A 24,430-nucleotide genomic window follows, 5' to 3' on the forward strand; every position below is an offset into this window, starting at 1 on the left:
AGGTAAGATTGCCTCTCTCCCATTGTCCAAACCAAACCCATTGCCATCGAGTCGATTCCAACTCACAGTGACCTTATAAACAGAGCAGAACTGCCCCCATAGAGTTTCCAAGGCTCTAATCTTTACAGAGTTGGAAACCCTAGTGGCATAGTGGTTAAGTGCTACGGCTGCTAACCAAAGGGTCGGCAGTTCGAATCCACCAGGCGCTCCTTGGAAACTCTATGGGGCAGTTCTACTCTGTCCTGTAGGGTCGCTATGAGTCGGAATCGACTCGACAGCACTGGGTTTAATCTTTACAGAAGCATACTACCACATCTTTCTCCTGGACAGCGGCTAGTGAGTTTGAACTGCCAATCATTCGGTTAGCAGCCAAGCGCTTAACCACTGTGCCACCAGGGCTCCTTTCTCCCACTGTACATTTGCCATATGGCTACAGCTTTAAGAAGCAACCTCACTAGCCTAAACTCTTCCATAAATATCCAATCAAAGAAAATCTCAGTATTTATGAATGAAGAAAACCATGAGGGAAGGGAGCAAGTACCATAAGCTGGAATGTGCTAGGATTCACCCTCTTTGGACCACAAAAGATTCTATGAAATAAATTTGCTTTTGTCAACTCTTGTACTTGAAATACAGGGATATTTATTTGAGCACAGGGGTCTGTGAGTTGGTGGCTCACACAGGGGAGATAGTACCTGAATGTAAACCATGATTTCTCTTTCTACTTATACGCAGAAAGATGAGTCACAAAAGGGAACTCTCCTCCATCTGTCTGACAAGCAGAATATAAATAGAGATGTGCAAAATAGCTCAAAATTCAGGCTACCTATAAATGAGATGGTAAAAAAAAAAAAAAAAAAAACCAGGATGGGGAAAAATGAAGACTTCTACAGGTCTCAAAAGGTGAAAATATGTCCTTAAGCTCAATAAGCAGTAGCTGAGGTGGAGATGGGGGAGTGAAGAGAGAGAAAGTGGGGGAAAGTTCTTTAAGTCTTAAGCAGGGTATTTTCAAATAGGATAGGATTTTTCAATGGCAAGATAAAGTATTACCAGACCCCCAAATCAACATGAATTAATATCTCAGTCCACTCCCACACATCACCAATGAAAGAGCTCAAAAGTCACCCTTTGCCAAGTAGATATTTATGTATCAGCTTGAAGTGTCTAAATGAGTGGGTGGTTATGTGTGGTTGGTTGATTCATTCTGCAGAGAAGCAGATTTCTATGTTATTGTCATTACTAAGTACCAAAATGTGTCTACCCTTCACATTCTGCTAGAGAGAAGTGATGTAAGCCTTTGGGGAAGGCGAGGCACCCTAGCTGGAGGAAATAGAACATCATGTCCCCAAGGAGGGTGAACCCCTGCTGTTGAGTCGATTCTGACTCATGGTGACCCTATAGGACAGAGTAGAATGGCCCCACAGAGTTTCCAAGGAGCAGTTGGTGGATTTGAACTGCCAACCTTTTGGTTAGCAGCCGAGCTCTTAACCACTGCACCACCAGGATTCCTCAAGGAGGGTGAACCATATTTTATTCAATAATAAGCTATATGGGCATTTTGTGCAGTGGTAAACCAGGGAGAGAAATAAAATGTTGTCTTTAAAATTTAGAATAATACAATATTCCAACTGAAATATTAATATGTTTTCATAGATGCAAGAATATTTGAGCTGTAAGATTAAAAACAAAAACCTAACCTGTTGCTGTCGAGTCAATTCCGACTCATAGCAACCCTACAGAGCAGAGGAGAACTCCCCCATAGAATTTTCAAGAAGCACCTGGTGGATCTGAACTGTTGACCTTTTGGTTAGCAGGCATAGCTCTTAACCACTATGCTACCAGGGTTTCCACAGAGACTTTTTAATCAGTGGTCTCAAACTGTTGTTAACCTATGACTGCACTCTTCCTGTGACTTTTTTTCCTTGTCTGCCCCCTTCCCTTCAGTGTCTAAAAATTTTGTAGTTAGTTACCAACAAATAAGAATGAGGAGACTTTTAATGCTTGCCAAACCGGGACATCTGGCCCCACTAGGCTCTCCTTACCCCCGTGGCAACAACTGGTTGGGCTGAGGGGCAGCAGAGCATACACTTGCCGGGCTCCCTGTCCCCACCCAGCCCACTTCCCGTATTTACATTAGCTGTCCCCCACCCAAAGCCCAGATTATTGCCAACTTGAAGGTGGTGAGTTTGGTTGTTTTTAATTTTTCTTTTTTTTTTTTTTGTTAACCAATCATCTCCTTTGTTTTTCTAAGAAGTAAACTAAGGATCTCAGAAGGTGTGGTGACTTGTCCAAGGTCACACAAAGAGGCCAGAGGTAGAACCAAGAGTTGAATTTGAGTTTCCTGGCACCTATTTCAAGCTTTTCCCCCACATCACGCTGCAAATTAATGATATTGCCCTCCATCCCCTGGAGACATCCTTTCTAACAAGCTGTTCTGTTTTGGTTTGGTTTTTTAGGTTTTGAGCTTTTTTGTTTTTTGCTTTTTTTGGGGGGGTTTTTTAGGTGGAAGGATGGTTTGCATTATGTTAGATATTCCCTCGTGGACATCCTGAGAGCAGAAATAGGAGCTGGGTGTGGTCTGCACTTGGAATGCAACGCAACTGTGAACACCTGACTGGCAGATTTCAAACTGACAGTCAAGTCTGCCCAATAGGACAGTCACTGTTATAACTGACCAGCCACAGGCAAAAGCAGAACTTCTGTTTTTAAGCCCACGCTCTTCAAATTGTACCCACTGCGTATTTACCTGTATTTTTCTTCTTCCTTTCACCTAAACACTTTCAGTCATACAATGCCTTAAGTGACTCCAAGGGTATTAGAAAGGCAACATTACTGTAAAGTGGGGATCAGAATAATTTTAAATACAGAAATGGAACTAGGAATGTAATCATGAGCAGGTGTTTCAAATGGCCTCCTGCAAAAAGTAATATCCATCCATCTCAGCACTAATGAAACTATAAAGAAGCAGCCTTCGAAAGATGATGGCTTACTTTAAAGAAACTGTAAAACTGGATGTGGCTAAGAATTCCTTTTAAGAGTGTTACATCTGGCTAATTAATAAAAAGTACAGTGTGTGTATCCCTTAAGCACAGGAAAAAAAAAAATCAGGCAAAAAGCGATGATGGTAGTGTGCTTATTAAATTGGGATGCTGGCAGAGAAGGGTGAATTCTGCATTACGAATTATATCATGGACAACTCACAGCCCATGGAAAAATCAGGCAATGGGGTGGTAATTTGTGTGGTAGTTTTTTAAATAATCCTGCCAATGTAGCAAACTGGAAAGTGCAGTGGGAGAAATGGGTTAAGAGTTTTATCTGAGGAGACTGGAGAAAGCCTAGTATGGTGATTGGTATCCAGCAGAATCTCAGTCACTGTTTCTTGGATGGATGGATGGATGGATGGATGGATGGATGGATGGATGGATGGATGGATGGATGGATGGGTGGGTGGGGGATGGGTGGATGGGGGATGGGTGGATGGGTGGATGGGTGGGTAGGTGGGTAGGAGGATGGATGGGTGGGAGGATGGATGGATGAATAAGTGGATGGGTGGGTGGATGGGTATGTGGGTGGGTGGGTGGATGGATGGATGGATGGGTGGATGGGTGGATAGATGAATGCATACGTTACATACTCAAGGAGTACAGAAAAATTCAGACATGCCATCAATCTAGTCCATGGCTCCTCTGAGTGGCATTCACTTTCCCTGATTCAAAATTTTATCTGGTTTCCTCCATTTCTCTGAAAGGCACCACTGATTCGTCAGAATTCTCAAGACTAATGTTATTTCTCCCCACCAAACTCTATCTACAGAAAGTAGGCTCTATCACGTGGTAATGAGGAAAAGGGTCTATAAAGGGCACAGGAAGGACATTTGATCTGGGCTTCATATTCAGAAAACACCTCCAATCTAGACTTTGGACCTTATCTCCAACTGAGGTTAAACACACAGTCACAGAGATATACCAACAGGATTATAAAGAAGATGGAGCTCGTTGTAAAGCTTTAATGGTCATTATAAATACTTAAAATACATCACAATTTTGATTACCCTGCTTTGCCCTTTATTTTTAGTCAAGTGAGAGCTTTAACATAGAAAAATCCTAGTCTCATACTCTCTCAACCTGAAGGAAAGTTGTGTCAGCCATTTCCAGGGTCAACAGCCATGCAGTAACGAAGGGTGGCCCTCAAAAAAATGTTCCTGTCTCTAAATATTAAGCATCATATTTCGAAGAGTAAAAACCTGAGAGAATCAGTATTGTTCAAAAAGATATTTGAAGTTCGAAACAGGATAGAAAATGTGGTTAAAGTAGCAATGCCAACCAATGAAAATGAGTCGCCTACCATGTTCCAGATAAGAGGGCGTACCTTCCGAGGGGTCAAGCCTCCGAGCCCTCCGCCCATGCTTGGAGTTATTATGGACAAACATGTTATCAGAGACTGCCAGGACATGGCCATCCACGTTGACTGTTGTAGACACCACGACCTGAAGACATAAGAGAGAAGCGAATGAACATTTTAATATAAAAGCATGGAGGGTAATAAACTCAAGTTAAATAAATAACAGCTGGGAGCTGAAGAAAATTGCATAGCTATTTCACATAATAACTGGTGCTTATGCTGTACAAGTCTAACAAGAGAAGCTATTGATGAGTGGGTCTTTGGTATAGAATGCTTTTGATGCAGTTTTAAGTAAAATTGCACAGTTTATAGTTATACAGCAGAAGGTACACTGTTAACCGTAATTTGAACAAGAGGATCTTTATTAGCATATTTTTTTACACAAGGGTGGCTGTGTTTCACCTAAATTACCCTTCAGTTTAGACACTGAAGCAGATATCACAGTTGATCATGCAAATAAAAATCTTTTGAATCTTTAAAATATTTCCTCCCTCACTGTGTCAGGGTTAAGAGGATAGAGAAATAAAAAGGGAGGTTTCAGTGAGAGCTGGGATGCAGCTTTCTCTCTTGGGTGCCTTTTTGGAGTTTCCTGTACTTTTTTACTCCCACATTCGCTTTGATTAATCTAATCAAACCCCCCTTGACCACTACCACGACCATACCATCTCCCTCAAAAAAAAACCCTGCTAATTAGGTGTCTTCCATTTGTGTTTCAAAGCCAACAAAAAATGGTGGCAGTGGCCCAAGCTACAATTCAGACACTGTGGCCATCTTACCAACGAACTCTGAACTTGGTTTGCCAGAAGGCACATGGGTAAAGGTGTTGTCTCAGAGAACTTTGACTAAAACAATGGAAAGAAATGACCTACACTTCTCCTTATATTAAATGGAGAAGGGGATTAAAAACTGAAACCCACAGAGATATGTTTATTCATGCGACCTCTTACAACCAAATATAATAATTGTCTGTAATTGCAGCTTCAGCTCCCACCTCATGCTTTGACATGGGAAACAGCAATCAGCCAGCTCCCGTTTAATCCACCTATTATGTTGACTAATTAACTTTGCTCGACAGTTTATTTCTTCCTCCATTATCAGCCCCTGTCAGCCGTAAGCACCCTGCAGCATAGGGGAGACCTCAGGCTCTTTGATTGATCACTGATAGATTGACATGCAGATTAATTTAATTAGAATCACCTCACTTGAGAAATGAAAGACAATGGCAAGAGGGCTAATAGATCTGCTCTCATAATGAGGCGAGCCTCCAGAGCGAAGGCTGAGGATTTCTGATTTATTTTGTTCAATTCCCCAGTTGCTTGGAAAGATTCTCACTTTAATTGTTCTTGGTTTTGAGAGGCATTAGCCTCTGGAGAGGTGAGACGCTTTACAAGGATTGGCACACACTGAGGCCCCAGTCTCTTTTCTCCAAGTTGGCTAAAAGGGGCACTGACTTTTTGAAGCTTGTGCAAATGCTGTAGTTTCGTCACCTGAGCTGGGCAAAAGGGAAAGCTCTAGGCTTTGGCCTATGCCTGTGAATGGTCAGTCCTGCAGGGCAAAGTGTACCCTTCCACAGACCCCCACCCATGCTTTCGATGCTTAAAAGTGCCACTGTCTCCCCTCTTTGACCCAAAAGCATCCTGGCAAAATGTGGTGAATTCGGTTCCCCATGCCTCAAAGATAGCAACTCACTGCGGCCCGTGGAAGCATTCACTGCTCGCAATATTACCCAGGAAGTTGATTTTCTTTTTAAAATCTAATTTATTAAAATGCAAAATAAATGATTGTGAGTCTGTTCAGGGACGCAGGGTATTCTCCTCAGTCATTGTGAAACTCAAAATTCCAGCTAGAACAAGTTCATTCCCAAGAGGAGAGGAAAGTTTACTAAGTGGTTTTTCCCGCTATTCATGATTGCCCAACCAGGTCTGACACAGCCTGAAGCTGATTTGTATGCCTCATCAATTGTAGGCTAATTTAAAAGGAGGAGGAGAAACAGAAAGGCAAGAAGAAAACTATTTTTTTTTTTTTTTTTATTTTCACAGAGTATTATATGCAGCGAGAGAGTCCCTATTATTCAAGGAAACGGAAACTTGCTTTTCTTTTAAGTTAGGGAGATGACTTCGTGGAACATTTATAATTACATAACAGTACTGGGTCTTTCAAAGAAATTTTGATTTACTACGAGACCACAAGTGAGTGGTCACTGGAGACGTTAGCTGAAGAAACTATAAAAGGAATCCCAAACGGTATCTGTTTCCAGTGTCAGGAAATACAGAAAGTGGTTATTCTAGATGTCTGTCTTAAAAAGAAAAAAAAAAAAGCAATGACAATGTGCCATGCACCTGTAAGACACCACTACAGGCTCTTAAAGCTTAAAATATTCTGTATCTTTAAAAGACACTGTCATCTAATTTCTACATTGAACAAAAATGTCAAAAACAGCTAAGGGGAACAGAATGGTACGCTCTAAGTTTACTTTTGTTTTTTTTTTTTTTGGCAAGAGAAGAATCCTAGACTCACATGTGTGATAAACTCATTTAATTGAAAGATCAAAACCAGAGAAAGCATAACACTAGAGAATACTATTCCTTTCAATTCTAGAAAATAAACACTGAATACATCCTTCAGGGGGTCCATGGGTGGTGCAAACAGTTAACGTTTTCAACTGCAAATCAAAAGGTTGAAGATTCAAGTTTATCCAGCAGTGCCTCAGACTAAAGGCCTGGTGATCTACTTTCCAAAGACCAGGGACTGAAAACCCTATGGAGCACAGTTATACTCTGAAACACCTGGGGATTGTCAAGAGTCAGAGTCAATTTGATGGCCACTGGTATGTTCCTCAAAAACTCATAATGCAATACATTTCCTTACCCCAAGATAATTTCTCTCATTCTAGTTTGGAAATAGCCAGGATATATTTAAATAAAACACATGCTGAAATTAATTTACACAGCAACTTACTAATTAAAAAAAAAAAAAAAAAACTAACTGTGAGATGCAAAGGAAATACTGAAGTGTCCTTTAAAAATAAGCCCATATAGAAGGCAGAAGGGCCTTTACAGTTTAATACAAGATTAATGAGGTGCTGACACATTCATGCAGGCAAGGGGACAGCCAGGCCTGCCAAATCTTCAACCTTCCCAAATTTTGTCAACAAAACGCAGTTTAAGTTCAGGACAGATAAACATGGAAAATGATTTTACATTTTGACTCAACCACCCCTACCCTCTTTACTGCCTTCCTTACTCCCCTGCCCAGAGAAAGAGATGGAGGGAATATTAAGAACAGGTATTTTTAGAATTTTATGATATCTGATGTAATTAGACATTTACTGTCTAGAACAGCACTGTATAGCACAGTAGTCATACATGTGGCTATTTAAAATTTGTTGGGGGGGGCTATTTAAATTTTTAATAAATTGAAATTAACTGAAGTAAAAAGAAATTCTGCTCCTGAATCTCAACAGCCAAATTTCGAATGCTCAGTAGCCACATGTGACTAGTGGCTACCATACCAGACAGGGCAGATAGGGAACATCCCCATAAATGCAGAATGTTCTATTGGACAGCGCTGCTCGAGAATGGTTTTGAAATACATTGTACCAATGTATTCTTGAGAATTCCGTAGTTTGTATCTCCTGAAATAAATATTAGGGCTGTTCACATGTGTGTTTTTATCACTGCATTTACTGGGATCACATTTGTATTTGGGGGTTTTATCTTTTAACATGGCATGGCAGTGAGGCATGCTGTCTGATCAACACCCAGCATGTTCCGTGATACCTTCTAGCTGGGTTCTACCCTCCAGACTCTGTTTGGGAGAAGGAATGAGAAAGGCAGAAGAGAAGTCTGCAGCTACCCATGGATTTGACAGGTTTCTTGGCTCATCTCCCTGGTTCAGAATCAGGCCTCCTTGCTATATGCTTTCCAGGATCTAGATATCTCAAAGGTCATTTTTGCTATCCCTCCTATTTAGAATTTGAAAGAATTAGACACAAAATTCATGATTCTTGGCTCCCATCACCAGCATTGCTAGTTGGTGTGATTTGGGGCAGGTTAACTCAACCTCTCTGGAGTCCCTGGGTGGTACAAACAGTTAACTCCCTTGGCTGCTGTCCAAAAGGTTGAACGTTCAAGTCCATACAGACTTTGAAAGAAAGGCTTGGTTATCTACTCCCAAAAAATCAGCATTGAAAACCCTATGGAGCACAGTTCTACTCTAAAGCACATGGGATCGCCATGAGTCAACTCGACAGCAATCGGTCTAACTGATAAATTAATCTAAGCCCCAGTGTTCCTGACTCCGAAATGGGAATGATAATAGTATTTAACTTGTAAGGTTATCGTGAGGCTTAAATTATTTAAATTGGCTAGCATGATTCCTGTTATATACCAAACCGGTTGCCCTCGAGTCAATTACAACTCATAGCAACCCTACAGTACAGAGTAGAACTGCCCCACAGGGTTACCAAGGCTGTTAATCTTGGCAGGAGCAGACCGCCACATCTTTCTCCCATGAAGCTGTTGGTGGTTTGGAATAGCCAACCTTTGGGTTAGTAGCCGAACTCTTAACAACTGTGCCACCATGTCTCAGTACATACCAAGCACTCAATAAATGTTAGTAGCCATGGTACAGTAGTTGTTGTTTTGTTGGTGACGCTAAAAAAAAGTTCAAAAGAATGGCTATCTAACTGAAGCATCTTGACTGTCATAAAGAGGATCGCTGTTATTTTAAATAAAAGGATAGAGAAATTGTTTCTTCTAGGCCCACTGCTTTATCAGCCTAACAATGAAATGTTACCATGTTAAAGATCTTTGTGCTGGCAGCACAGTGTTATACAATTTAGGCCTCCTGTGAATTGCGGTTTTCACTGGCTTATGTAACGCAGCTCTCTAGAACCTATCTGCATTTTAGCCCATTACATTCTAGGCTTGAAACCAAATGAAACCTTGCTGCATTGAATATAGCCTGTAAGGTGGACATGTTTTCTACTCAGTCTCGTTTCCCTGACATTTCACTTTTGTGAGAGGTTCTCCAAGAATTTTGTTATTGATAAGTCCCTCATCAGTCTTACTTTCCCAACATTTCACATTTGTGATGGGCTCCCCAGGAATTATGTTATTGGTGAGTCCTTCTTCGCTGTCTTTCCTCACGCCGCCCCTCCTCCCTTCACATCAGACAGGAGACCTTGTATGTCCCAACAACATTAACCGAGATTCGTAAAGCATAAGCTCTGTCTCATGAGCAGATTTTCGAAAAGACACAAGCAGCTAAATTCAAGCATGAGTGGAAGATGACATTAACAAAAGTAGCAGCTCATGTGGAAGAAGGGGTTATGACAAAAGCAGCTAAAAGAGTTGAAATCTTTGTCTTGAAGCATTCTCATAACAAATGTGGAGTCAAGGGAAAGATTAGACAATAAGAATATTTTCAATGTTTAAATTTAGAATATTTTGGCAGTGAGTATCTCCCTCCAAAAAATAACCTCTCCAACAAGTTAATTTGAGTCACTGGGGGAAAAAATGATAAATCTTGGTTTTTGATGCTGACACAAATTAACTCAGTGTGAGGAAATCAGTGCTGAAGTTCATCTGTTACATGGCTTCCTTACTTCTGGTTTTAGCTTGCTCTGTTTTTGCATTGATTTGGGAGCCCTAATTATAAGGAATTAAAAGCACTGGATTGAAGTACATGAGGTAAAAAGGCTTTGAGCAGCATACCATGAGATATTATTTCTGAGAAAAAAAAAAAGTGGGGGGGGACTAACTACTGAAACTAGGAGTCCCTGGGTGATGCAAACTGTTAACATGCTCAGCTGCTAACCCAAAGGTTGGAGGTTCGAGTCCACCCAGAGGCACATCGAAAGAAAGGTCTGGTGATCTCTGTCTGAAAAATCAGCCATTGAAAACTCTATGGAGTACATCTCTACTCTGACACACATGGGGTTACCGTGAGTCAGAGTTAAGTTGACAGTAAGTAATTTTTTCAGCACTGAATATAGATAGCAAACTGGATGAATCCCCAGAGATTATGCTGAATGAAAAAGGCTAATCCTAGAATATTACATACTGGGTGGTTCCATTTATTTAGTATCCTTGAAATAATAAAATTTTAGAAATGGAGAGCAGATGAGCGGTTTCCAAAGGTTAGGGACACAGTGAGGTGCGGAGGGAAGTGTATGAAGCTATAAATGTAGCAACATGAGGAATCTTTGTCTTGATCTAACTGCTCAGTATCTTGTCTGTGGTAGTGGATACATACACTATTATTATACATAAAAAAAATTGTATAAACTAAATAACCCAGTGCTGTCGAGTCAATTCCGACTCATAGCGACCCTATAGGACAGAGTAGAACTGCCCCATAGAGTTTCCAAGGAGCGCCTGGTGGATTTGAACTGCCCACCCTTTGGTTAGCAGCTATAGCATTTAACCACTATACCGCCAGGGTTTCCATGAACTAAATACATGTGTGTATATGGGTATATACACACACATACAAACGAATACAAGTAAAACTAGAGAAATTTTAATGAGTGGATTGTATCAATGTTCATATCCTGGTGGCAATATTGTACCATAATTTTGCAAAATGTTACTACTGGAAAAAGCTACGTAAAGGGTATGTGGGATTTCTTTATCATTTCTTATGACTGCATGTGAATCAATAATTATCTCAATAAAAAAATTCAATTTAAACAAAAAGCACTGATCAAACTTCTACCCCTGACTCCACACACCCTCCACTCTCTACCCTACCTGTCTACTGAAAAATTTCTTTATAGACTCATTGAATATTAGAGTCACAACAGATTCAAGAAATAAGCCAATCTCATGGCTTCCAACTAAGAGTGTTCAAATGCAGCAGTGGGGAACAAAATTTCAGAGACAGAATCATAAATTCATCCATAATAAGGCCACATACTAAAATGCTGAGGAACTTTCCTTTGCCTGGGATCATATCAACTCTATGTGGAAACACCGGTTATTTTCATGCACATGAAAAGCTGTGACTGGCAGTTTAATATGGTTTTGAACAATTTTACAATGGAGAAGACCATTCTTACTCAATAAATGCAATTAGGTTGAAAATAATTTATCACACGAGGTTCACAGGATAAATAATAAAAGAAGTCTTCAGTAGTTACAACACTGCCGATTTGTTCAACACCTCCTTTTACAGCTTGGAAAACTGAGGTCCAAGAAGTTTACACACTTCCTCTAGGTTACAGGACAGATTAATAGTAGAGGAGAGTCTAAAGGAAAACCTCCAGACTCCTCATCCAGAGCTCTCTAACGGCAGCCTCCCATCTCTCAACGTTCAGTCCTAGTTAAGCCCTCTATGCCTCAGCTCTCCTGATAATCTTCTAGTACAAATGTCCGGTGTCTTGTGTGATAGGCTGCAGTTTAAGTACTATTTACATAAAAATGGTCTGCCCCAGTTAGGTCTTCATTAACTTTGTGCTATACAAAAGCCTGAACTGATAAGGAAAGAGATATATTCTCTGAAACCTGTCTGATTGTTAGTTCTTATTTGGTTGAAAGGCCAAAATAACTCATTAAAACTTATAGAGGACACACAAATCTATAGGATATAACGGGGTAGAACTGCTGGGTAAAGGAGTGGTCAACTGAATTCAATCCACACTTTAAGGCTAAAGGTAAAAGATCTTCTTATCTTTTGTCTTCACGGTAAGGCAAAAGCAGACACTCCTAAACCCTCAGACACTTTTGCTGAACTAATTTGTTTTTGTTGTTGTTGTGTGCTGTCGAGTTGATTCCAAGTAATTTAGACCTTCGGAAACTAGACTCAGCTTCTATCTCCTGAACTGTGACACCTGCTATACATAATCACTCATCGGTGGCTGTCTTTTTTTTTTTTTTTTTGCTATATAACAGAAATACCAGAAGTGGATAGCTTTAACAAACAGAAGTTTATTCTCTTACAGTCTAGTAGGTTAGAACTCTGAATTCAGGGTGTGAGCTCCAGGGGAAGGTTTTCTTTCTCCGTAAATTCTAGGGGGAGGTCCTTATCATCAATCTCCCCTTGGTCCAGGAGCTTCTCTGTGCAGTGACCCCAGGTCCAAAGGACACACTCTGCTCCTGGCACTATTTTCTTTGTGGTATGATTTTCCTTGTCTCTCTGCATGCTTCTCTCTTTTATATCTCAAAAGAGACTGACTTAAAGCACAGTGTGATCCTGTAGATTAAATCCTGTCTCATTAACCAAACTGCCTCTAATGCTGCCTCATTAACATCATAGAAGTAGGATTTACATCACACAGGAAAATCACATCAGATGACAAAACGGTAGACAATCACACAATGCTGGAAATCATGGCCTAGCCAAGTTGACCCATATTTTTGAGGGACACAATTCAATCCATAACAGTGATCTAAAGCTGGTTCCTTTCTCAGTGGATTGGGATATCTTTGATGACTCTTAATGGCGACCTTGGCATTCAACTGGTGCCTTTTGTTTATGTGTTCTCATGGCCATGTCAAGTAGGAGTGAGCAGCACATACAGAATCATCATGTGTGCTCTCTAGCAATGGGACACGGCACGTAGACATGGGCATGCAAATTGGGGGCGACCAAATGGCATCTTGGTAGAGAGCTCAGATTCCAGGGTCAGACCATCCTGAGTTTGAACCCCAACTCATTTAATCATAGATATGAGTTGTGGGCCTACTTTAAGGCTACTGAGCACCAGGCATCGTTCAAAGTGCTGAGAAACAACAGTGAACAAGATACATAAAGTATTTGCCCCCAAAGAGCTTAGTTCTTATTGGGAGCAAGGAAACGGGTCGGGCAACAAATAAGTAAGCAACAAAAGGTAATTTCAGACTGTTTTAAGTTCAAAGAAGAAAATAAAATAGAGTGGGGTGATGCCCAGGTGGGAACTATTTTTAATTGGGTAGTTAAGGAAGGCCTCTCTGAGAAGGTGACCTTTTAGCTGAAATCTAAGTAATAAATATCCAGCCATTCATTGATTTGAGAGAAGAGTTTCACAGGCAGACTAAATACCAAGTGCAAAAACCCTGAGGCAGGAATGAGTTTGGTGTATTCAGAAAAGAGAAATAAAGGAAGAAAAGGCCAACGTACTTGGTTAGAGCAAAGCAAACAAGGGAGGGAATGGTAGAAAAATAAGTAAGATCATACATGTAAAGCACTTAGTGCAACATCTGACATACACCAAGAGCTCTATAACTTACAGCTTTAAAAGGGGAAGAACATAATAGTTTATTGGTAAATCTCAGTAACTACAGACATCCTCAGAACCAATACCCACAGGCAATCGCTAATCTCGCCAAACACCTTTACCGCTATCCTTTAAGGTATTTCAAATTTTCTTCGGTGACAACCATACTTCTACAGAAATTGACTTGCTCTAAGTGCAGAGCCTCTACTCATCAAATTCCATTCATAAGGATGCCTTCTCGGTGATGCATACTTTCTGCCAAGGCTCAGCATAAGGCTCATGCCAAGATACATATTTGCCCAATAAACCGTAATGGTTTAATACATCAGGTTGAAAATCCACCATTTGTATTTACCATGTTATGTGAATTAATCCTGTATTCTGAAACTATCATTAGAGCTGCTTTCAGTATAATTAATCAGCATGGTGCATCTCGAAATTATTCTGTATGGAGAGTGATCGCAGCCCAGGTCCCCAGCGTTCTGTTGGTAAAGAATTTAATTGCAAGATGCGCTGTTTGTCAAAACAACATAAGTACATCCAAGACAGGGAGTGGGAGACGGTGGGAGAGACATAAAAAGGATGAGAATATTGCCTTCTTTATTTAAGTGCCTTTAAGAGCAGATTGAAAGTGCAGAGACTGGGCATGTATTTTAAGAATCCTCGATTGATTGCTTGAGAGTCACTGTGGAATTTTTAATAAATAACATGGATTCTCCAAAATGAATACAATTCACTAAAAAAAGGTGGGAGGAGGGTGCCCTCCAAGGTCCTTTCCTATGTCATCATTTAAAAAAAAAAAAAAAAAATTTTTTTTTTTAAGTGGGAATTTGAGATACTTAATCCGGTGGTTTATTCTCATATTCCCTCTCTCCCCCTCCAAATGAGTAGGAAGTGAAAGAAAATTGTTTGTCCCCTCAGATAAGCATGAGATAAAAAATGAGCTTTGTGCTTGCTGTTTCCTCTATTGGAATACTCTTACAGCTCTTCTCAAGATGATTTATTATTAAGCTCTGAGTTTAAATGTCACCTTCTCAGAAGTCTTCCCTGGTCACCCACCTTAATGTAGGTTCCCACTCCCTGCCCCACTCTGTCATTCTCTCTTATAACATCCTGTTTAATTTTCTTGATAGCAATAATTGCAATTTGAATAACTAGTATTAATTAATCTTGACACCTCTTCATTGTGGTGCGAATGGTTTGCACTCATCTACCTACCTACCTACCCATTGCCGTCGAGTCGATTCCGACTCACTGCGACCCTATAAGACAGAGTAGAACTGCCCAGTAGAGTTTCCAAGGAGCACCTTTTGGATTTCCACTGCCGACCTTTTGGTTAGCAGACGTAGCTCTTAAACACTACACCACCAGGGTTTTTTTGCACTCATCTACTAACCAAAATATTGGTGGTTCGAACCCCCCCAGTGGCTCTGTGGAAGAAAGGCCTGGCAAGCTGCTTCTGTAAAGATTACAGTCAACAAAACCCTACGGGGCAGTTATACTCTGTAACACATGGGGTAACACTGACTTGACGGCAATGGGTTTTCATTGTGGCAGCTAATGGCAATTGTTTACCATAAATCCATTTTCCCCTCTGCCTGGGCTGCACAGCTAGGCTATATTGCAGGCCTCCCTGTGGTTAAATATGGCCATATGACAGATTTCTAGCCAATTGAATGTGAGCAGTTTGGACAATGATCATTCCTATGACAAAATTTTTAAGACGTTCATGTGCCCTCTTCACTGCTCTTTGCCTTTCACCTGGTCGACTGGATGGAGGCAACCGGGTTCTAGAGGACAGTGGAGGCGCAAGACAGAAAGAGCCCAGGTCCCCAAATCAAGATCCACTCCCCAACCAGGAACACCAGCCTTGTACCATTAAGTGTGCAAGAAATAACCTTCTGTTGTATGTGAGCCATTTTATATACATATATATAATTTTTTTTTAGTCTATTTGTTACAGCAGCTAGTGTTATCCTGACTAATAGACCCCCAACTAGAATACAGGCAGTCCCCAGATTATGAACAAGATCTGTTCCTGTGTCTTTAAGTCCAATTTGTAGGTAAGTTGGAACAAGTGCATACGATTTTTATTTAGCCTCGCTTTAGGTGCAAGACAAGGCTTGAAGTCTCTTCAGTGATTTAAAAGCTGCACACGCAGCTAGTGAAGGTGATTGTGATGAAGAATTTGTCACAAGTAGGTGTTGGTTCAGTCGTTTCAAAGTGAAGTGATTTACATAATATTAAAGGGCACTTATGAGTTGTCCATAAGCCTAATGTCCATAACCTGGGTACTGCCTGTATAAGCTTCATCAGGGCAAAGACCCCTATCTTTCTTGTTCATCGGCATTGCCATCAAGTCAATTCCAACTCATAGCGACCCTATAGGGCAGCATAGAACTTCCTTATAGAGTATCCAAGAAGCAGCTGGTGGATTCAAACTGCCGACCTTTTGGTTAGCAGCCGAGCTCTTAGCCACTGCGCCACGAGGACTCCGATATATATTCACCACATCGCACTTCAGTAACTACTACTGAGTACATGCATGCCTTCATGAATGAGTGAATGAATATATCTTATATTCCTATATAGTCATAGATCTCACATTTATGTGGGTATACGAATCTATGGCTTGTGGAAATCCTTTGTTGAAGAGATAAGGTGGATTTGGGAATTTAAACTTTACTTCACAGTCTCCAGGCATTCTGGTGTCTACTGCAGTGACAGCCTGCACCCAATTCTCCTTCCTCCCCTCACCTTCCTCACTCTGCCAGTCTCCACAAGGAAAGCTATTGATAAGGGTTTAAATCTTAACCTTGAACTGTCTGGCTCCTGTCAGTTAAAAACCATTCCTGTGACATGGTTTTAACACAGTCCTGTGACATTAGCATTTTTTTTAGTGTCAAGATGAAGAAACAGGCTCATTTTAGTCACAGTAAATTTTTCCCTGTGTCATGAGCTGTTTCTATCGCCAGCTTATCCCACCTTTTCACTTCCTCCCCCTTCCCTATACCCACCAGGACTGAATGAAGCCTGTATCCACTGTTGTGTTTAAGCAAGTTTGTTGCTCTAACCACAGTCTAGGGATTTCAAAAGAAAACATCCATTGTAAACTAAAAAAAAAAAAAAAAAACGAGCCTAACGAAGGGTTTTCTACAAGGCTTATTCCATATTGCCTTAAAGTATGAACACGATAGAGCTCTGCTTGGGAAGTGATTAATTTCTTGAAAACGCTAAGGTCACACTAACTGACATGAACTGTGTAATTAAGCAGTCTCTGTTTACACACCAGAAGCTCAGCCACTGTGAGGCTGAGTTTGCTTGACAGAATGTCTTTACATGTCAAGAGATCAACAACCTTTCTTATGTCCTCCTCGGTCACCTACACAGGCCCCTGATTGCTGTTCAGAGGAGACACGCTCTGGCATTGCTGTGTGAAGATCGGGCTGGCCTGGCAAGCATACAAAATGGGATGAGAGAACTGCAGCGTCAATGCCAATGGGAGATAGCCCACTTAATAGGCAAGAGAGAGTGTTTTCAATTAGATGTCTCCAGGACTTAGGTTTTCAGTGTAACTGGTAAAAGCCACGTTGATATGTAAAGAATAGAGTTTTCTCATACCAAGAAGACACTCTCTCTCATTTCCCCAACAAGGCAACAAAAACATAAAAATATTTGAAACCAGCTTCCCAAATTCTATTAGTAAAGCGATGGAAATTATAAGTCTTGTTCAGAGTAAACCTTCAATCAATGTCTCTATGACACCTCTCAGGATAGCTGCAGGGAAGACTAATCTTCCCCTTATCAGTTCAGTCCTAAGATTTAGGAACTTCAGTATGATTTCTTAGCAGAAGACTTTAAGATGTCTGGGGGTTGCTTTCCTTATGGCCCATCTAGATGAACCAACAAAATTGTAATAGGTCTTTCTGGCTCTTGAGAACTGGCCAAAAATGCCATAGGTTACGGGAAGCCCAGGCAGCCTGCTGAAATAATGGCTTCTTTTTCTAAAGTTCATACAAGTAAAAATTGACCAACACTGTAGCCCTGTTCTGGAACAATGTTCAAGTTCTTCCCCTCCAACACAACTCCACCCTCTGCTTGATGATTCCTTTTGTTGTTATTTGCCATAAAGTTGATTCCAACTCATGGCATCCCCAAGTATGCAGAATAGAACTGTGCTCCACAGGTTTTCAAGGCTGTGACCTCTCGGAAACAGATGGTCAGACCTTACTCCCAAGGTGCCTCTGGGTGGATGTGAACCACCAGTCTTTCCGTTAGCAGTCCAGTGCTTAACTATTTGCACCACCCAGGGACTCCTGGGAGTGTTCTAACTCCCTCCATGCAGATGGCATCTTTAGGCTCTGTTCTGGATTGAATTCATCTCCCCCAAAATATGGGTTGGAATTCTAACCCCTATACCTGTGGATGTAATCTCATTTGGGAATAGAGTTTTCTTTGTTATGTTAATGAGACCAAATGAGTATAGGGCATGTCTTAAACCTAATGACTTTTGAAATATAAAAAGAGCAGATTAGACACAGAGAGAAGTGAGTTACAAATGAGGGAAAGATAAATGCCACATGAAGTTCTGGATCTCAGAAGGAAACCTGGGAACACCAAAATTTACAGGAGGACATAAAAAGAGCATCCCTTGAAGAGGACTGAGAATGAGTAAGGAAATCCAGATGATCTTATCATGGAATCCAAGGAAAAAGATGGATTCAAGAAAGATGAAGCAGTCATGAAATGATGCAGAGCAAGATGGGAGTAGATTGTCATTAAAGAAAAAAGACTGGAGAAAAAAAGGAAAGGCTAGGTAAGCGGGTATTTGAGGTTTTACTTTAACTATCTTAAGGCAATTCATCCACTCTCTGATTGCATAAATATTCACGTGCCTTATCCATAAGACCATGTGTTAATTGCATAAAAATGATAATGACTGACACATGGAAATGTATGGAGATGCAAAACAAGTTGATTTGCATCTTGTGTAAGAGCTATACTCCTATAACTCAAGGTTTTCAGACCATTTTTGTTAGCAGGTCCAAAAAAGGAAAGCACGCCCCTGAAAGTCTTACACAAATGTTTTTTTTAGGTCCTCAATGCTACTGAAGTCCATCACAAACTCTGGTGCCCTGAGAGGTACAGCAAAGTTGATGCTGGTACTCATAAGAAATTAGACACCTTTACCAGGCATGTTTATTAGGCAGAAATTGTCCCACATCCAGATACGCCTTGATCCCAACCCAAACATGGTCAAAAGAGATGTAGGGCCCATCTTAAGGCCAAAAAAAAAAGCAAGTTGCAAAACAGTTTATGTTGAAATCCAACTTTATGTTTCAAGACACTTAGCAACGCACACGTAGTAACATCACACATGTTATTTCTCCAACCTAAGGGAAAAGCTGACTCAACATAAAAAATCCTGTGTGGGTATAAACATGCCCAAGTTTACTAATGTGGGGGCAGAAGTCAGCCACGGGAAACATTTTCCAGGAAACTAGAAATCTATAGATTCTCTCCATTCACCTCTATTAGAACAAACAGGGGAGAGATCAAGACGGGTTTACAGAAATACCTCAGAATCTTAGGAGAGAACACCTTCTACTCACTGGATTCATTCTTCAAGGAATGAGACCAATAAGTCTCACCTCTGAAAAAACAAAAAATTCCTGGATACTAAGAGATCTTGACATTTAAAACTCAGTGCTCAGATTCATCCCTTCCCTCTCTCTCATTAGAGAATGTACAGCTAAAATGTCTCAATATTTCTCAGAAGCCTCTCAGAGATCATACAGGTAAAGCTGACTAAACATGTAAATAACAACACACTTTAAGCCCCATGCTGTTTTTCCTGACAGAATATATGGGCATACAGGTATGGATCATTACTGCCATTAGTCTGCTAAGGAAACTAACTGATCCCACAAATGAGTTTAGTCATAAAATTAGATGGAGACCAACACAAGGGTCTAGAACTTCGCTACTGAAAGTGTGGTCTGGGAATTAACAACACCAGCTTCACCTGGGAGCTCATTAGAAAGGTAGAATTGCTGTCAAGTCGATTCCAACTCATGGTAACCCCATGTGTATCAGAGTAGAACTGTGGTCCATAGGGTTTTTGATGGCTGATTTTCTAGAAGTAGATCACCAAGCCTTCCTTCTGAGGCACCTCTGGGTGGACTCGAACCTACAACCTTTCAGTTAACAGCCAAGCATATTAACATTAACCATGTGCACCAACCAGGGACTCCAGACCTCAATCAGCACCTGCAATTTAACAAGATCCCCAGGGGATTCTCGACAGTTTGGAGTTTGAGAAGCACTCTGTCTACAGCTCAGTAACCCTTCCTGAAACCCAAGTACTGTTTTGTATCTTCGAAGTTAACGGATGTGTTTTCATGTCCTCTTCTTTTAATAAATGTATACGTATGTGAGGTTAGCCTGCCACTCATGCTTTAAATGGAGACATATCTGACTGATCCTGGAAAACACTCACAAGGACATTCCTGAAATAGAATTGCAAGTCACCCTTATTGTCCTAGATATGCTCTGCTTCTTAAGGGATCTAGTTTTAATGAACAGTTGTTGCTAATGATTTCCAAGATTGGAAGAAGAGAGCAGAAAGAGAAGAAAGAAAAAGGAGTCATAGTTCTAAAATAGACCAAGCTTTTGACCACATTTCTACTTGTACAATCTACAGGGAAAGAATCCATCTTTTCAGAAGTCTCTATGTATGTCACTTTACCTGTGGTGGTTTAGGCAGGTGAGCCCCTTCAGGAAATCAAACTAGACTCCAAGGACATCACTGTCTCAACCACTGAACGCAGGTGGCTTAGTCCCAACTCTTCTCTAATAAAAACAACTTCAAGACTGCAGATACCTAGGAGACCAAGAGCCTCATCTTCCCTTCACCTCTGGGGAAAACAACTATACTCACTATTGTTTTCTGCCTATGCCTTTCTCACTTTATCCTGATATTCACGTTGTTATCGAGAATGAAGAAAGACGAAAGACCTACCTGGAATCTACGCATGTCACGTGGGTTTCCTGCATTCTTTAGGCAATTTTGGTTACATTTGAGGAAAAATTTCAGGAAGAACCTGTGAAGGAATAAATCAACATGGTTAGCATTTCAGCCTTGGCATAGGAGGGAAACAAGCAATAAGGCATGTCTAAATTGTGCATTTTATTCTCTTTGTACATTTTCAGAAATATTCAGCATAGTGCTAGAGCCACTAGTCACTTGAGGCTTTAGCCTTTGTTTTCCATCCAACCTGAACTTTCTTTATGAAAGAATTGCTCTGAGTACCGCCAAAAGATCTCACAAAAGGATTGCAATATTAAGCCCCCAAGGAAGCCTTTACCATAATGTAAAGGCAGGTTCCAGCTGAATATAATTGTTGGAGAATTACTCATGGTCCCCAACAACAACATGGAATTTAAATCTTATAAATTCACAGATGATGAGCCAGTAAAGAATAAGCTGGATGAATATAAGGATGTAGTAAACACTTTTTATCTTAGCATTTGCAAATAAATGTTCTAATTGGTCATGGCTATAGGAAGTAGGTAAGATTCACGTGCTGACTGAACTCATTTGATTTCTCAGATAGTTCCCATATATTTTTCTTAGACTGCCTGCTATAGACAAAACCATTTGTGACTGAACAAGGAATATAGTGCAGTAATGATATTAACATGAACTATACCAATGATAGCAATTATACTGTAACAACAATTGTACTAATGAGAACAATTGCTCTCCATCAACAGAAAAATGCATAAACAAAATAAGGTGTGTAAAAAAAAAAAAATGTGGTACATGCATACAATGGAGTATTATTCAGCCATAAAAGGGAATGAAGTTCTAATATATGCTACAATTCTGGATGAACCTTGAAAACATTATGCTAAGTGGGAGACAAATATTGTATGATTTCACTTATATGAAACCTAAAACCAAGAAACCAAACCCATTGCCACGGAGTAGATTGTGACTCATAGTGACCATATAGGACAGAGTAGAACTGCCCCACAGGATTCCCAAGGCTGTAATCTTTGCAAAAGTAGGCTGCCACATCTTTCTCCCCTGGAGCGGCTGGTGGGTTTGAACCGCTGACCTTTCAGTTAGCAGCTGAGCGTTTTAACCATTGCACCACTAGAGCTCCTTATATGAAATACCTAGAATAGGCAAATTCATAGAGGCAGAAGGTAGATTCCTGGTTACCAGGGGCTGAGAGGAGCACGGAATGGCGTACAGAGTTTCTGACTGGGATGATGAAAACGTTTTGGAAATAAATAGTTGCGAAGTCTGCACAATATGATGAATATGATTAATATCATTAAATTGAACATTTAAAAATGGCTAAAATGGCAAATTTTATGTTATATATATTTTACCACAATGAAACACTATTCAAGAAAAGAATAACTGCGCTAGTAAGAGTAGTTGTTATCTTTATTACTATTGTTATTATTATTATCACCATAGCAGCAACGTGAATATTACCGAGAGGGAAGTCACTGACATTCTTCTTCCAACAGTCGCCATCCCTGGTCCCCATGGTTGATAATATTTGCCACCTGTGTGTGTTTAAGCCATTTGAGCCCAGCTCCGACAGCCAGATTCAGGTTGTGTTAGAAGGAGCTGTCAGCACACTCTCTGGCATCTTCAAATCAGACAACTGCTAGCCACCACGAGGGGGTCCATCTGGTGCCAAAATGGATTTTGAAAGGCAGGCGACCAGGGCGCTAACTCTGCCAGAGAGAAACAGAATCAAGGTAGCCAGGGATCTTCTGCCTTAGGGGTGAGCAGGGTGAGGTGCCTGTCAGCAGCCCATTGTTAGCACAAAAGCTATGCCGGGCACACACCGGATCCCTGTTACCCTAAGCTGCCCTGTCACTTGACATGCTGGCAGAATCCCCTGCCTGCCCTCTCGATAGCAGATCGCTAGCTGAAATTGAAGGCTTGACCATCTGCTGTGGGGAAGAGACGGCCATCAACTGGTGCCTGGGGCCTTACACAAGCCCTTACGTGGCAAAGATGTTTTGAAGGGACTATTCTTTTGGGGACAGCAAGCCCTACCCTAGAGCGAGCCTTGGGAGTTGTCTCAAAGTTTTCCCCTAAGAGCCAAGTGTCTGACCCTTTCAGATCACACTTCCTTGAAGGAATGGAAAGAAGTTAGAAGTGGGAGTTAAAAATATCCCCCAAAGAGAGACACAGTTAGATGCGGCACAGAAATTTGGGGGATGATTTGCCTGGCCAAGTTTATAAGGTATTTGTAAACCTGGAGACATGCACACGTCTGCTGGTCCATGGAGAAGATCTCAGATTCTGAGGGGGCTTTTAACAAAGTGGGGGTTATTGTAACTCAAAATCTCACTTTGCTCTAAGGAATTACCTACCACGTTTTGTGTGGCGGTTGTGTTTTATAAAGTGTTGTCAGGAGAAAGAGGGAGGCAGCCTTGCCACAACTGTGGGAAACTGACCCGCCGCAGGACAAAGCCCCTATTTACCGTGCAGAGTTCCATAAACTCCAGGAAATAGCCCAACAGGGATCAAACTCCTCTTTAACTCAAGTCTTTTTTTTTTTTTTTTTTCTTTTTGGGGAGAGAAACCTAACACCTTTCCGTTAACTTTCAATACCAATAATATCATGTTGTGTTCATGCAGTGTGTTATGTTATTCCAAGCACGTAAGTCCCCAGTATCTGGATCCTCATGTAAGCCCTACACATTAGGCGAGTAAAGAATTACCAACCTATCCAAAACGCAAGAAAACTAAGACCCAACAAAATTATTTATCTACTGTCAGAAAATTAAATTAATATCCTACATTGGTCAAAAGTATGGGTTTTCTATGAATTATAGGGCTTTGTAAGTAACCTTCACCAGCATTTAGTCTAACCTCCTCACCTTACAGATGAGAAAACTGGAAGATCAGAAGGCTTGACAACACTCACACAGTTATAATAGCATGAGAACAAGAAGTATAATTCACATATTCTCACTTCTAGTGGTACAACTTTTCCAATATAATGTTATTCTTCTCAAAAGCCAACCCAGTAAGAGGCCAACACTGAAGCTATTGAACTTTTTAGTCTACTACCTCAATTAAAAAGTGACAGTCATAAAACCAAAAGTGACATTCTATTAAAAGTTGTGTTTAGGTTCATAATGAAAAGAATTGATCAGTCAGGCTAATGTGGGGCTTTCCTTCCATTAACTGAGCTGAAAACATACATGTGTAGAACAAAACTGTCCATCCAATGATTTGCTTGTATCACATTTCACCAACCAATAGATAGGCAGTATATTCAGTAGCATCCACGTGACTAGCACAGTAATGGATACCAAAAGGTAACTCTGGATTCCCTCAAAAGGAAAATTAATTGAATTAGAAAATGGGGCCTGCTCCATCTATATGAAGATTCAAAATAACAAAAAAAAAAAACTTTTTTTTTTTAATATCCCTAGCACATGACACAGGACCCAGAATCCAATGGGTTTTCATTAAGTCTTTGTTCAGCTAAGCAGAATTCAAGTCCTCCAAGGGGTAGAAATGGGAACATTCTCCAGTAAAGACAACAGTACAATATACTGGACAAGAGCATGGGTTAGAGATAAGACAAGCCAGGACAACAAATTTGGGGGGCTCCTTGAACCTCGGTGGCCTCATCAAAGTGTGGGAATAATGGTACCTCTCTCTTAGGACCACAGGGCCCTGGTGGCGCAGTGTTTAAGAGCTCAGGCTGCTAACCAAAATGTCAGCAGTTCGAATCTACTAGCCGCTGCTTGGAAACCCTATGGGGCAGTTCTACTCTGTCC

General features: G+C 40.8%; 1 protein-coding gene across 8 annotated transcripts in view; it reads right to left on the minus strand.

Moving 5' to 3' along the window:
- Positions 1 to 24,430, minus strand: part of EBF1 (EBF transcription factor 1) — a 443,435-nt gene that overhangs the window by 146,539 nt on the left and 272,466 nt on the right. For 5 of the 8 annotated variants that reach the window (XM_064278923.1, XM_064278924.1, XM_064278928.1 and 2 more), the window contains exons 7-8: positions 20,622 to 20,703; positions 4,345 to 4,486 (exon numbers count right to left, since the gene is read on the minus strand). In XM_064278923.1, the coding sequence (XP_064134993.1) occupies positions 4,345 to 4,486; positions 20,622 to 20,703 (224 nt within the window). The remainder of the gene's footprint in view (positions 1 to 4,344; positions 4,487 to 20,621; positions 20,704 to 24,430) is intronic. The other 3 variants (XM_064278925.1, XM_010592220.3, XM_064278934.1) reach the window with 1 other exon arrangement.

This window comes from Loxodonta africana, chromosome 2, assembly GCF_030014295.1.
Source record: "Loxodonta africana isolate mLoxAfr1 chromosome 2, mLoxAfr1.hap2, whole genome shotgun sequence".
Taxonomy (NCBI): domain Eukaryota; kingdom Metazoa; phylum Chordata; class Mammalia; order Proboscidea; family Elephantidae; genus Loxodonta; species Loxodonta africana.